This window comes from Urtica dioica, chromosome 6 (assembly GCF_054948205.1).
Source record: "Urtica dioica subsp. dioica isolate 48M chromosome 6, U.dioica_male_clone48M_v1_H2, whole genome shotgun sequence".
NCBI lineage: Eukaryota > Viridiplantae > Streptophyta > Magnoliopsida > Rosales > Urticaceae > Urtica > Urtica dioica.
In genome coordinates, this window is record NC_142761.1 from 372,499 (window position 1) to 385,608 (window position 13,110).

The 13,110-nt window shown below is 40.9% G+C and overlaps 2 protein-coding genes across 4 annotated transcripts; one reads left to right on the top strand and one right to left on the bottom strand.

The window, feature by feature from the left end:
* Window positions 1-214: 214 nt before the first annotated feature.
* On the top strand, window positions 215-3,492 carry LOC149392626 (putative boron transporter 2). 2 transcript variants are annotated; one of them, XM_089617706.1, is made up of 12 exons: window positions 217-456; window positions 552-660; window positions 753-835; window positions 918-1,110; window positions 1,183-1,321; window positions 1,385-1,550; window positions 1,630-1,973; window positions 2,044-2,139; window positions 2,242-2,370; window positions 2,458-2,765; window positions 2,848-3,115; window positions 3,195-3,492. In XM_089617706.1, exons 2-12 carry the CDS (start codon window positions 557-559, stop codon window positions 3,483-3,485), a joined length of 2,121 nt encoding a protein of 706 aa, XP_089473832.1. In that variant the 5' UTR covers window positions 217-456; window positions 552-556; the 3' UTR covers window positions 3,486-3,492. The 2 variants fall into 2 exon arrangements, with proteins under 2 accessions (XP_089473831.1, XP_089473832.1); XM_089617705.1 differs by having other exon boundaries at window positions 215-456; window positions 2,242-2,765.
* LOC149392627 (polygalacturonase At1g48100-like) lies at window positions 3,483-6,446 on the bottom strand. Of its 2 annotated transcripts, XM_089617707.1 has the most exons (4): window positions 6,297-6,446; window positions 4,614-5,410; window positions 4,493-4,537; window positions 3,483-4,413 (listed from the first exon to the last, which is right to left on the bottom strand). In XM_089617707.1, exons 2-4 carry the CDS (start codon window positions 5,340-5,342, stop codon window positions 3,622-3,624), a joined length of 1,566 nt encoding a protein of 521 aa, XP_089473833.1. In that variant the 5' UTR covers window positions 5,343-5,410; window positions 6,297-6,446; the 3' UTR covers window positions 3,483-3,621. The 2 variants fall into 2 exon arrangements, with proteins under 2 accessions (XP_089473833.1, XP_089473834.1); XM_089617708.1 differs by lacking the exon at window positions 6,297-6,446 and having other exon boundaries at window positions 4,614-5,958.
* Between the last annotated feature and the right edge of the window lie 6,664 nt (window positions 6,447-13,110).

Sequence of the window (13,110 nt, forward strand, 5' to 3'; positions counted from 1 at the left end):
GTCAAATAATTGTTCGGTGGGCGGGTCCCAGTGCATCGAAATCATTAAAGAGATGTTTGTCTTTTTTCTCTACTTTATGTTTATTGTATTATACACAGACGACAGCTCACCTTTTTACCAAAGTTGTTCTCAGCAATAAAAAAAACAGTTTTTTTTTACCTCACTGGCCCCGTGTAGTAGAAACTAGAAAGTAGTCAGAAATCTAATGCAAGAAATAGCTTAATTAAGTTAGAATTTTGGTGGGAAGAAATATTGATTGGAGAAGCTGCTGGGCTACTTCTCTCTCTTCACTGCCAGCCAGCTTGTCCTCAGCTGTGTCTCTCTCTCTCTCTCTGTGCCTAAAATAAAATAAAATAAAATATCACAATTAATCCACTCAAAACACAAAGGACGATCTTTTTCTCAGCTCTCATCTCTCTCTCTCTCTCTCTCTCTCTCTCTCGTTCACTGAGCTATGTAAGTTTGTGCATTTGATTCCATCACCATCAAAGCTCATCTTCGCATATCTTATTGATTAGCATTTGCCAATCTTTGTAGTTGTTTTTTTTTAGAAAGCATGGAAGAGAGTTTTGTGCCGTTCAGAGGAATCAAGAACGACATTCGAGGGAGGTTGGGCTGTTACAAACACGACTGGACCTCTGCTTTCGCCGCCGGATTTAGGTACTACGTATATATATTTCCAGTCTCGTGATTTGATTATATATCTGCACTTGCTTGTTCTCTATACACTTCACTTCGCTTCACTTGTTCAGGATCTTGGCACCAACCACATACATCTTCTTTGCGTCGGCACTTCCGGTCATCTCATTCGGAGAGCAACTCGACAGAAATACAGGTTGCGACTATGGTCTATGATTGGATTGTGATATAGTGATAGTGTTGAGATATTGATATTAACATAAAAATATGTAATGCAGATGGGGTTATCACGGCGGTTCAAACACTGGCCTCCACTGCCTTGTGTGGGATTATGCACTCCCTCGTGGGAGGCCAGCCTTTGCTCATCCTCGGAGTTGCAGAGCCGACCGTGATCATGTACACTTTCATGTTCAACTTTGCCAAGAACCGGCCCGATTTGGGACCCCATCTCTTCCTACCCTGGACTGCATGGTGAGTCAGCTGAGCGATTTAAGACAAGACAACAAATAATGTAAATAGTAACAGTGATTGGATTTGATGCAGGGTTTGTGTCTGGACAGCCCTGCTCTTGTTCATGCTGGCCGTGTTGGGCGCGTGCTCGATCATCAACAGGTTCACTCGTCTCGCCGGCGAGCTCTTCGGCTTCCTCATCGCCCTCCTCTTCATGCAAGAAGCCATCAAAGTACAGCGATTCTCTTCTCTGTCTGACTAATCATTTCGTTGCATAATTGATTTCGTGGTTCAGGGAGTTATCGAAGAGTTTCACGTACCTCAAAGAGAAGACCCGAACGCTGCCCAGTTTCAACCTTCCTGGAGACTCGCAAACGGGTTGTTTGCTTTGGTTCTCTCCTTCGGCCTTCTATTAACCGCGCTACGAAGCAGAAAAGCACGGTCCTGGCGTTACGGCTCCGGTAAATAACTAAACTCTTCTATCTTTTTATCTTTGTTTTCGAAACTCACGATGACGTGGACGGTGGTGTCCACGTACAGGTTGGCTGCGAGGGCTCGTGGCAGATTACGGCGTGCCTCTGATGGTTGTGGCGTGGACGGCGGTTTCGTACGCCCCGAGAGGAGGGAATGTTCCGGAAGGAATCCCGAGGCGGCTGTTCAGCCCGAACCCGTGGTCGGCTGGCGCGTTCGACAACTGGAGCGTGGTCACGAAGATGGCGGAGGTGCCGGCTCTGTACATAGCCGGAGCTTTCATTCCGGCCACGATGATCGCCGTGCTCTACTACTTCGACCACAGTGTGGCCGCTCAGCTCGCGCAGCAGAAAGAGTTCAACCTCAAAAACCCGCCTTCTTACCACTACGACTTGCTACTTCTCGGATTCATGGTACTCTCTTGCCTTTTCTTCAATGTGTAAATGTATGTGTACATGACCTTTTCCTTCTTTTTGTTGACAGGTCATAATATGTGGTCTCCTCGGCATTCCTCCGTCCAACGGCGTGATTCCACAGTCGCCGATGCACACAAAAAGTCTAGCGACGCTGAAGCACCAGGTATGAACACTGTGTTGTGTTGTGTGTGTGTGTGTGTGTGTGTGTGAATGGTAATGGAGATGAAGATAGAAAGAAGATGTTAATCTGATGGAATCGTTGCAGTTGGTTCGCAAGAGAGTGGTCGCTGCGGCTCGGAAATGCATGAAGAGAAACGTGAGCTTGGGCCAAGTCTACGGAAGCATGCAAGAAGCGTACGAGCAAAGCCACTCTCCGTCTCAACCTTCTTCCCAGGTAATTTCAATTTACTCCTTTATTATTATTATTATTATAAAACAAATAAAGTTTGTTCATTTTTCTCGAATATATACATACGAGCAGGGCTTGAAGGAGCTGAAGAGCACGCCGATTCCGATTCAGAGTAACGGCGTGGCGGTTGACGAGACAACGTTTGACATCGAGAAAGTGATTGACGATTTACTGCCGGTGGAAGTGAAAGAGCAACGCCTCACCAACTTGCTTCAATCTGCGATGGTTGCGCTGTGCATTGCAGCGATGCCTTTCATCAAAATGATTCCCACCTCGCTTCTATGGGGGTACTTTGCTTTCATGGCCATCGAGAGCTTGCCCGGTAACCAATTCTGGGAGAGGATTCTTTTGCTCTTCACAGCCCCCAGCAGAAGACACAAGTAGGGCTTTTGTTCATCACTCCACTCTTCATTTACTTTCACGGTCTCCCTTTTATCAACTGAAATTCTTTTGTTTGGTCAGAGTGTTGGAAGATTACCACGCGACGTTCGTGGAGACGGTGCCGTTCAGGACTATCGCGGGGTTCACAATATTCCAGGCTGGATACTTGCTTCTTTGTTTCGGGATAACGTGGGTCCCGATTGCAGGCCTACTTTTCCCGCTGCTGATCATGCTGTTGGTTCCGGTGAGGCAGTACATTCTGCCCAAGTTTTTCAAAGGAGCCCATCTTCAGGATTTGGACGGCGCAGAGTATGAAGAAGCCCCCGCCATGTCCTTCAGCTTACCCACAGTAATAAAAAACCCTTTTTACTTTCACAAACTGTTTGTTTATTATATTATATTCATTTTTGTATCCGTAAACTACGCAGCAAGAGGGGGACATAAGCAGATCAGCTTCGTTTGCGGACGACGGAGAGATTCTTGATGGCATTATGACCCGAGGCCGGGGCGAGATCAGGCGCATGTGCAGCCTCAAGCTTTCGGCCTCGACCTCATTCAAGGACTCCGAGAAGGCGTATAGCCCAAGAACCCCCGCGGAAGCAAAACAGTCGTCCAATCTGCGAGTGGAGCTGAGTCCCCGGTTCGCTCACGGCGGAAGAGGCCCATTCAGCCCAAGAACCGCAGAAGCAAGACCGTCAAATCTAGGAAAGACGGGTTAACAAGACACACACACACACATTGTTCTTCTTTATTGATTTTGTAAGATGCATTGATTTTGAATAGTATCATCGATATGATATATGGGTATACAAGCAAAGCAAGGCATGTGTTGCAAATGGAAGAATAATATATAGTTTAGCAACCGAAGAGGGAGGTCTCGATGAGGGAGAGGGGCTGGCCGTCCTGCAAGCAGGTGACGGGGGGGATGGTGAGGGTCTGCTGGGCCCCGTAGGCGTTCCAGCAGAAAGGGTCTTCTAGAAGGTGGCCCTCGTGGGGGAGGAGCTCGACGTCGGCCATGGTGATGTTGGTGCAGGGCAGGGAGTCGCTGCAGGCGAAGTGGATGGGCGTGTTCCTGGCGTCGTAGGTGCCCTTGATGGTGCGGTAGTGGACGTCGCTGACGTGCACCGCCGAGCTCTGGTTGCGGCACTCGCTGGAGAGGCAGTAGTACTGGTCCACGTTGATGCAGTTGCGCACGTTGTCCATCTGGATGCCCTCGAACACCACCCCAGTCACCGACCCCGACCCGCCTTGCCACGTCTTGATCCTCAGGCCGTTGTCCGACTCGCGGATGGTGCAGTCGCGCACCGTGACGTTGGACACGCACGCCTGCGAGTTCTGCACCCCCAGGCTCCCGATGCTGATCCCGTGGCTGGGCCCGCACGTCACCCCTCTGATGTCCACGTCCCGGCACCCCGTCCCGATGCTGATGCAGTCGTCCCCGTTCGCGATGCGCGAGTTGTAGATCCCCACCGCCGACGTGTCCTGGATGTGGATCCCGTCCGTGTTCGGGCTCAGCTTCGGCGACGAGATCGTCACCTCCTCGATCGCCACCTGCCGGCACCCGTTGAACTTCATGTGGAACTGCGGGCTGTCCTTTATCGTTATCCCCCTCACCACCAAGTTCGAGCTCATGAAGAACCTCATCAACTGCCCACACACACACACCATTATCACTCACTCTATACTATTAAGACAACTAGCTTTGACCTTGAATTTAACCACTTACCACAGGGCTGTCACATGGTCCTGAGAGCGTAGACCCATTGGGACCCTGCATTCATTTCTATATTGGTTAAAAGGTTTTAGCAGAAGAGAGCATATATAGTGAATTGGAAAGTGAGGCTGACCCTATGGGGCTTGCAGGGCATCTCCCACCACTTGTCTCCGTTGCCCTGGACGGTTCCGGAACCGGAGAGGGTCATGCCGTCGAGGTTGTAGAAGACGAGCCACTGCTTGCGGCTGTCGGAGGCGGGCCACTCGGCGGGCCCGTCGGGGGGCATGATCACGCCGTCCAGCTGGAACACCAGCCCGGGCCTGCACGGCCCCGAGAAGATGGTTGACGTCAGCTTGAAGCACCGCTCCGCGGGGACCACGAGGACGCCGCCGTCCGCCGCGCACGCCGCCTTCCACGCCTCCCTGAACGCTGACGTGTCGTCCTCTTCCCCGTCCCCCACCGCCCCGTAATCCGTCACGTCGAACGTGGTCCCCGCCGGGTCCGACGGCACTTTCGGCCCCTCCCCCGGCTCCGAAGGAGCGACGCCCTCCTCCGGTGGTGGTGGTGGTGGTGACGGGGACGGATCATCCTCCGGTGCTAGTGGTGGTGGTGACGGGGACGGATCGGAAGGAGTAATAATCGGAGGTGGTGATGGTTCTTGATCACCGTCTTCATCGGAAAGTGGCGGCGGAGAAGGGACGGTAATAACTCCGCGTTTGGGGTTCTTGTGGTAGTGATATCTTGCTTCTACGATATTGGTCCTTGAGTACTCTTCTACCATCATCATCAGCACCAAGCTCATCGCCATTATCAATATCGCTCCTCTTCTTCCTCTTCCCACCATAGCCTCCATTGCATACATCCTATATATTAATAATTAATACTATATATATATATGTACGTGTATTTGTGTGGACTCTAGTTCACCTCCTGTGAAAATAAGTAAAGACAGTCAGTCACGAGAGTGGTCAGCCAAACACATGAACTCACTTCTCAGACACAGCGGGTCAAATTTAATGAAACTGTTTGGAATATATGTACTGGGCTTGATTGACATATATTATTAAAATTCATGATTGGACGCTTATATATTATTATTATTATACTGTATTTATGATGGAAAAGCAAAAAGAAAACCTCCCGTGACTCTTTTTTGTTTGCTATACAGCGCTCTAATGCTTTTTTGTGGACACATCCACTTTTGTATATTATACATATACAAAAATAATAATATATGATAATGTATACTAGGTGATCGTTGGCTTGATCTGTCCCACAGGTAATTAAGACCGGCTTCATATTCCTCAAATTGACATAATTAATACTGTAATTATCAAACCAACCTCTCTAACTGCAGCTACGCAGCATTATGGGGTTTTTTTTGTTCATAAATAATTATCTCTGTACACACTAAAGAGAGAAGAGAGACTAGCTCAGAAACGCCATATAGTCTCCCAAATTATGGAAAGATACAACGAAAAAATATGTTAAAAAGAAAGTTATATAACTTATTATGAGTAATGTTTACTATCTGGATGTAATAAAGGAGAAGAAAACTTATCATATATATACTAGAAAGATTCAGATTTTCTAAAATGTGAAAATATGTAGATTATTAAAAGAACCAGAAAGAGTAATAACAAATGATTGTAAGAACAAGTACCTTTCTCAAACGAAAAGATAAGTGGAGTTAGCGCAAAAGTAAAAACAAAGCAAAAATGTAAGAACGTAAATAAAGTTAGTCTGTGCATATACACACATTATATGTATATGAGAATGAGACGATGAGAGTGTGAAGTATTATAGTGTAACATACCAGGCGTTTGAATTGCAGGCAGATTGTTGGGTGACCGGCCACCACTCACAAACCGTCTTTTCTTATATATAACTGTATATATAAATAACTAGTATGCATATGTATTGTATTTGTATGCAACATATATAATGATATGTATGTGTGAGTTATGTTAGGTGTTAAAACTGTGGTGTTTTTATAGAGAGGTTTCCGTGAGCAGGCAGGGACGTGCATGGGTTTTGTCTGATTATGTCACGTGCATTTTTCCACTCAGTATCAGTATGTGCGTTGCAAGCAAAGGACCCACGAATATATGTTGTCTGGTGGGAATAATTCAGTGCATATACAACTACTGCTCATTGGACTCTCGTGGTTCCAAGCCGTGACACTTGGCATCTCGCTACCCTATGATTCAATAAGCTAATCATGCCCTCTCTAAACCTTCCAAAAATACTTTCACGCGTGAGTTGTGTGTGTACTATACCAACCCCCAGAAACCTGACGCGTGGCAACCCCATCGTTCACGGGCTTCCCTCATCTTGTCGTTCTTGCGATTCTTCTTTTCTTTTCTTTTTTAAAACAGGTCGTTTCTTCTCTTTTATTATCTCAATGCTCTGTCGTTTTCTACGCTTTTATTTCTATCTCATCTCAACTCGGAACCAAGCATTGACTTATTTACTCGCGTTCAAATCACTTTGGGAAATGGACATACACAGTTATACACACATGTTTTTACCGACTTTGTTATTTTATTTTATTTTGAGATTGGTTTCATTGGCTCGTACCGATGTGAAATATTCATTCATGATAGGACTAGGGTTGACTCATCCATTATCCCTTTGACACTAGCCGTAGATATGAGAACTCAACTGCCTCACGACATTCTAAACTCAACAAAAACAAACGTACCACTTAAATCGGCGAACAGCCGAGCTTTTATTGGGACCTTCTTCAACCTCGAGATGTGATGAATCAACGTCCAGGAGCCAAACGACTACGTTCATGCCATTGGTGATTCATGGATCTACAATCGGAAAATAGTATCCAAATTTTGTTATTGAGCTCTTTAAACTTTGAAAACTTAGCTAGCTAGCTGAAGTAGCGATAAAAAGTATAATCGGTCCAAAACAATCACAAGTTCTTAATAAATAAAAAGGCCATTAAATATATAATCATATTTACACTTTTACATTACTACATAATTAACATTCCGTAAATAATAAGTAAATGATCATGTCCACGTATTTACATTGACGTAAATATTTCATATTTTTATTTCAATAAAAAAAAAAGTAAATCATGAATGGCACATCATGTTCGTGGTCATTTATCTAATATTTACGAAATAGTGACTATAATTAACATTCCGTGAATAATAAGTAAATGACCATGTCCACGTATTTACACGCTTAAATTGACGTAAATATTTCATATTTTTATTTCAATAAAAAGGTAAATCATGAATGACACATCATGCTCGTGGTCATTTATCTAATTACGAAATAGTGACTATATAGCAATCTCAAACATTTAAATTAACTAATTACCTAATTTTTTGTAAATAAAATGGTCGTTTTGAATTTCATAATGAGGCTTAACCTCAGATTCTCATTGTTCGGCTTGCATATGACCCCATAGATTAATAATATATATATATATATATATATATATATATAGAGAAATTTCATTTTCTAGACTCAAAAGTTATGGAAATATCTCAATTAGACCCGCTAGTTAAAAAATATCCAAAATTGGACTTTTGTACCAATTTTGGACGAAAATACCCTTAATTCAAAAATAAACCCTCTCATCATCTATTTCCATATCTTTCATTCTCACTCTCATTTTCTCTCCACACCAAAGAACACCAAATCCGACGTGAACCCCATTCCGACGCCCAACCACACCAAATCCGACGAGTTCCAACGCCCACCACACCAAATTCGACCGAATTGGAGGTTAATTTTTTTTTATTTTTTTTAAGGTTGATTTGAATGAGATTTAGAGGTGAATTTTTTTTTTTTTTTTTTAAAAAACTGGGAATTTCCGATGAAGACCATCGGAATCCATCGGATTCGGTCGGATCCGACCGAATCCGATGGATTCCGATGGTCTTCATCGGAAATTTCCGATGGATTCCGACGAAGACCATCGGAATCCATCGGATTCGGTCGGAATCCGATGGATTCCGATGATCTTCATCGGAAATTCCCAGTTTTTTTAAAAAAAAAAAAATTCACCTCCAAAAATTCACCGAGAGTTCTAATCCTAGCGCAACCAATTCGAAAGTGACAAGAATTGTGATGAAGATGATTTGAAAATGAGAGAAGAATATGAGTTATTTTGAATTAAGGGTATTTTCGTCCAAAATTGGTACAAAAGTCCAATTTTAGATATTTTTTAACTAACGGGTCTAATTGAGATATTTCCATAACTTTTGGGTCTAGAAAATGAAATTTCTCTATATATATATATAATAAGATGGTGAATAAAATACTAAAATATGTATGTAAGAATAATATTGCTTTTATTAATGATCGAATTTGGACAATACGCAAGAAGAATGTGAGTTTCTAAGCGTGATTGTACCGGTGATAAGTAGATTATATCAAAGTGGAGTAATATGAAGATTGGGGAGCTCATTTCACAGATATGATCGTCTATTTATAACCTCTGAATCTCTCCTCCAAGTTTCATGTATTGCCGAAGACACGTCACAGTTGATTTCATCTTCGTTAGCCATTTTATGACACGTGTGCCCATCGACTGGATTTGGTCAAAATAGTTTGAACGAATGGATATACAAGGTTTATCTTCTGCGAAATCCGCTCCTTTTTTGAACATATCTTCAACTCACACCATATCAAATCCAAATTCGACACTTTTTAGATGGATTTAGGGCCCGTTTGGTAGTTAACTCAAAAAAATTTTGTTTTCTATTTTTTAATTTTTGTAGTTGACTCAGTGGCGGATCCAGACTCGGAAGGCGGGGGGGGCGGGGGGGCCAAAACTGAATTTTGGCCGGAAAAAAAAAATAAATAAAAAAATAAAAAAATTTAAGCCTGAATTTTTTTTTGGGGGGGGGGGGGGGGCCCAGGCCTCTTGGGCCTTCAACGTGGGTCCGTCACTGGTTGTATTGAAAAATTATTTTGCAGTTGTTTTCAAAAAACTGTTTGGTATAGTTTTTATTTTTGTTTTTGAGAAATTGAAAAAACTGTTTGGTATAGTTTTCATTGAAAAAATGAAAAAAAAAATTAAAACTAATTGGTACACATTTTGAAAAAATAAAAAAAATGAAAACTATTTGGCGGCGATGGTGAGGCTCGGTGGTGATTGAAGAAGATGGCCGGATTTTTTTTTTCAAGTCTTGCGCGCGGGTGAGGAGGAGAGAAGAGAGAAATTTTTTTCCAAAAACACCTTTTATTTGTTTTCAGTTTTCGTTAATCTTTTACAAAACAACTTCAAAATTTTTTTAAAAAAAATTTCGAAAATTTTAACCAAACACCACTTTCACTTTTTCTTTCCTATTTTTTTAACTCAAAAAGTTAAAAACACTTTTTGAAATTAGTATCAAACAAGACCTTAATCTTTGTAGTGAATTAGACCCAATGGGCCTGATTTGGGTTTATGGACTGCGATACACATAATTGGGGCATGAACCAAATCGATATTGAAGAACCTGATTAGTTTCTTGGAATTTTTGTGCGAAGAAGCCAATTTAAATTTATTCCTTAACAAAATGGCTAAGTTTTCATAAGCTATTGCATAGTAGTCACTTATAATGTAGAAATACTAATATACACCTTCATGTTTGAGTATATATTATTTTATTTTGAAAAATAAATCGTACGTGATTTTGATCAATTTCTTTAGCTCTCAAATCCTATTTTGGTTTATCAATCATTTTTTAAATTCTCTTTTTGATTTTCATCATACTTTCTTAATTTTTAGAGTTCTTTTCTTTATATTCGTGTTCACGTTTGTGAACCAGTTTTTTTATAATTTCAAAATAATTAACTAAGGTGTCCAAAATTTTAATATATTGTTTTTGTGTAGTTGAGTTGCTTGAAATATTTCATTATGAGAAAAGGAATCATACGTGATTCTGATCAATTTCTTCAGCTCCCAAACTCAATTTCAATTCATCAGTGATTCAAAATTGTCTATTTTGATTTTCATAAGAATTTCTTAATTTTTAGATTTTTGGTTTATGTTCGTGAACCAATTTTCCCAGGATTTCAAAATAATTAACCCATGTATTCAAAGTTTCAATCCATTTTTTTTTAGTTGAGTAGTTTGGAATCTTCGGTTTTATGGGTAATTGTGCATTCTTATATGGGTCCATTAGAAAAATAATCAACTTAAACGTTTGACATTATTAAATAACCAACGTCTAATAAATATTAGGTATATAACCACTTTCAGACGTAAATCTTAGTTAAATAGTCACTTTCTTATACCAACCGTACGTTGACTATTTACCTAATATTTACTAAACGTTCGAGTTTCGGTTAAGCATAGTCCCCGTGGGATCAACTCGTTTTTACAACTTTACCACTTGAGCGACTACGTGCACTTGCGTACGAAAAATATAGCAACAGTCCATAACACTCAAACAAGTCACAACCATCTTTGATTAGTAGTACACATCAAACAAGTCAATGTGAAAACTCTCACGAGCAAAACAAGTCTTCTTTTTGTGTTATACTTCACTCGCAACCCATATATTCTTCTTCATAAGCCTTCCGATAAGTGTCTTGATGGTCAAAGGTTGAATAGAACTCTCACGAGCGGAAAGAACCAAAGGCCTCAAACAAGTCAATTACTCATAAAAACGTGAATTCGAACATAAAGGGCGACCAATTGAAATTTACCTTGACTAATCTAGCTCGACATCGATGGCGATGGAGTTCGACAGTGACGATGACAAAGATCGAAGGCGATGGCGTCGGAGATCGACGACAATGGGGACGGAGATCGACAACGACGGCGAGTTCGACAAAGGCAACAAGTGCTACATCATTTGAGCTATGGTTTTGAGGTTCGCGTTTTAGGTGTGTTTGACGTTTAAGGTTAGAGTGAAATAATGAGGTTGGTATTAAAGGGCGAGTGAAATAGTATTTTTGTGACTTTTAATTAGTTTTTTTACTTTATCTCAACTTTGAAAAGTTACTTTATCTCAACTTTGAAAAGTTTATTATTTTGCTAAACCCAAATTTTAAATTGACTAGATAACTGCATCACCCTAATTTCTTTAGCAGAAGATGAAAGTCTTACACCAACTTATTTATGGAGTGAAATCGATAACACTCAATGCAAACAATAGCGTAGAAGGGGTCTTTGTACTAGTAAATATCTTATTTTCTTAATATTTAGATAATTATGCTAGAATACGTATGTGATTTAAATGGGTTGTATGCCTAATTCTTCATAATTTGAATTACGTGTATTGTGAAATTTTGGAGAAGGCAATATTAGTGGAGTAAACTACATAAATAGTTTCTTGAATGTGCAACATTACTAAAATAGTGAGTATATTAAATACTTTAAAGAATAGCGTTTTTTTATTTGTAAACATGTAACAACAAAACTAAATGAAGCTCAAAACAATATATAATTTTATTTTAAAAATTCAATAACATAAAGAAAAATGAATGTTCACAAATTAAAGAAGTTATTTTTGTAATAAAATTTTTAAATATGGTTTTAGGGTGTAATATTTATAAAAAGTGAGTATTTAAATCTTTAAAATAGTTTATTTTATGGGCAGTGTAACAAAATAGCCAGTTTGAAACTATAAAATTTGTTTTTAGCATATGTTTCATAACTTTTAGGGAAATAGCCAACGTGCTTAGGTGTCAATAATTAATAAACTAATTTGCCCTTTTACTTAATCAAATGGAAATAATGAATATACTTATATTAAATAATAGGCAATAACGATATAAAATAACAGACAATTTCAAAATTGTTATACGTAGCCTTAAACCTCTAACAAATCTCAACAAAAAATATTTTATACAAAATATCATTAATCACGCGGCGCGCTAATCTAGAACGGCTTCACCAAGACTGACGTTACTGTGTAAGAACCTGTCAACACAGATAATAAACATAAATTACTGGAAATTATCTCATTATCCACATTTAAGTAATCTGAATGGAAATAAATGGAAATAACTGTAAATAAATAATTTGTACCTCTACATTTTTCCAAAGACTGACATTCGAAAATCTTCACTGTTAACAAAAAAAATTAACAGTGAGAGTCGGGCCACCTCTAACCAAGCTCCGATCGTCTCTCCCGCCAACCACCGCCGTGAGGCTCGTCGCGACCCCCTTCCGGAGCGCCGACCACGGCCTCCCTCCGGACTCCGAGAACACCGACTCATTCCCCTACGCTCTCGTCAACCGCCTCATGTGGGCGTCGATCTGGCTCCGACGAGCCTTCACGGACCTCCTCCGCCGCCTCCGACCGATCTGCGTCATCGGCGACAACTTCTTCGTCTGGACTGCCCCCTTGGCCCGCGACCTCGGCGTCTTCCTCGTCATCTTGGCATGTTGAAGGTTAAAAAAAAACTCAGATCTGGAGAGAGAGAGAGAGAGAGAGAGAGAGAGAGAGAGAGAGAGAGAGAGAGAGAGAGAGAGAGAGAGAGAGAGAGAACGTGGATTCTAATATCTAGTAACTACTTTCTACAAAATAGGAATTTAACATGCACAAAAAAAGGAAAAAAAAAACGTGATTTTAAAAAACTATCTTAATTATTGAAGGACAAAAAAGTAAAAAATATTTTGCCACCTAATATGTTTGACTATTTCCCTAAAAATCTCCAAA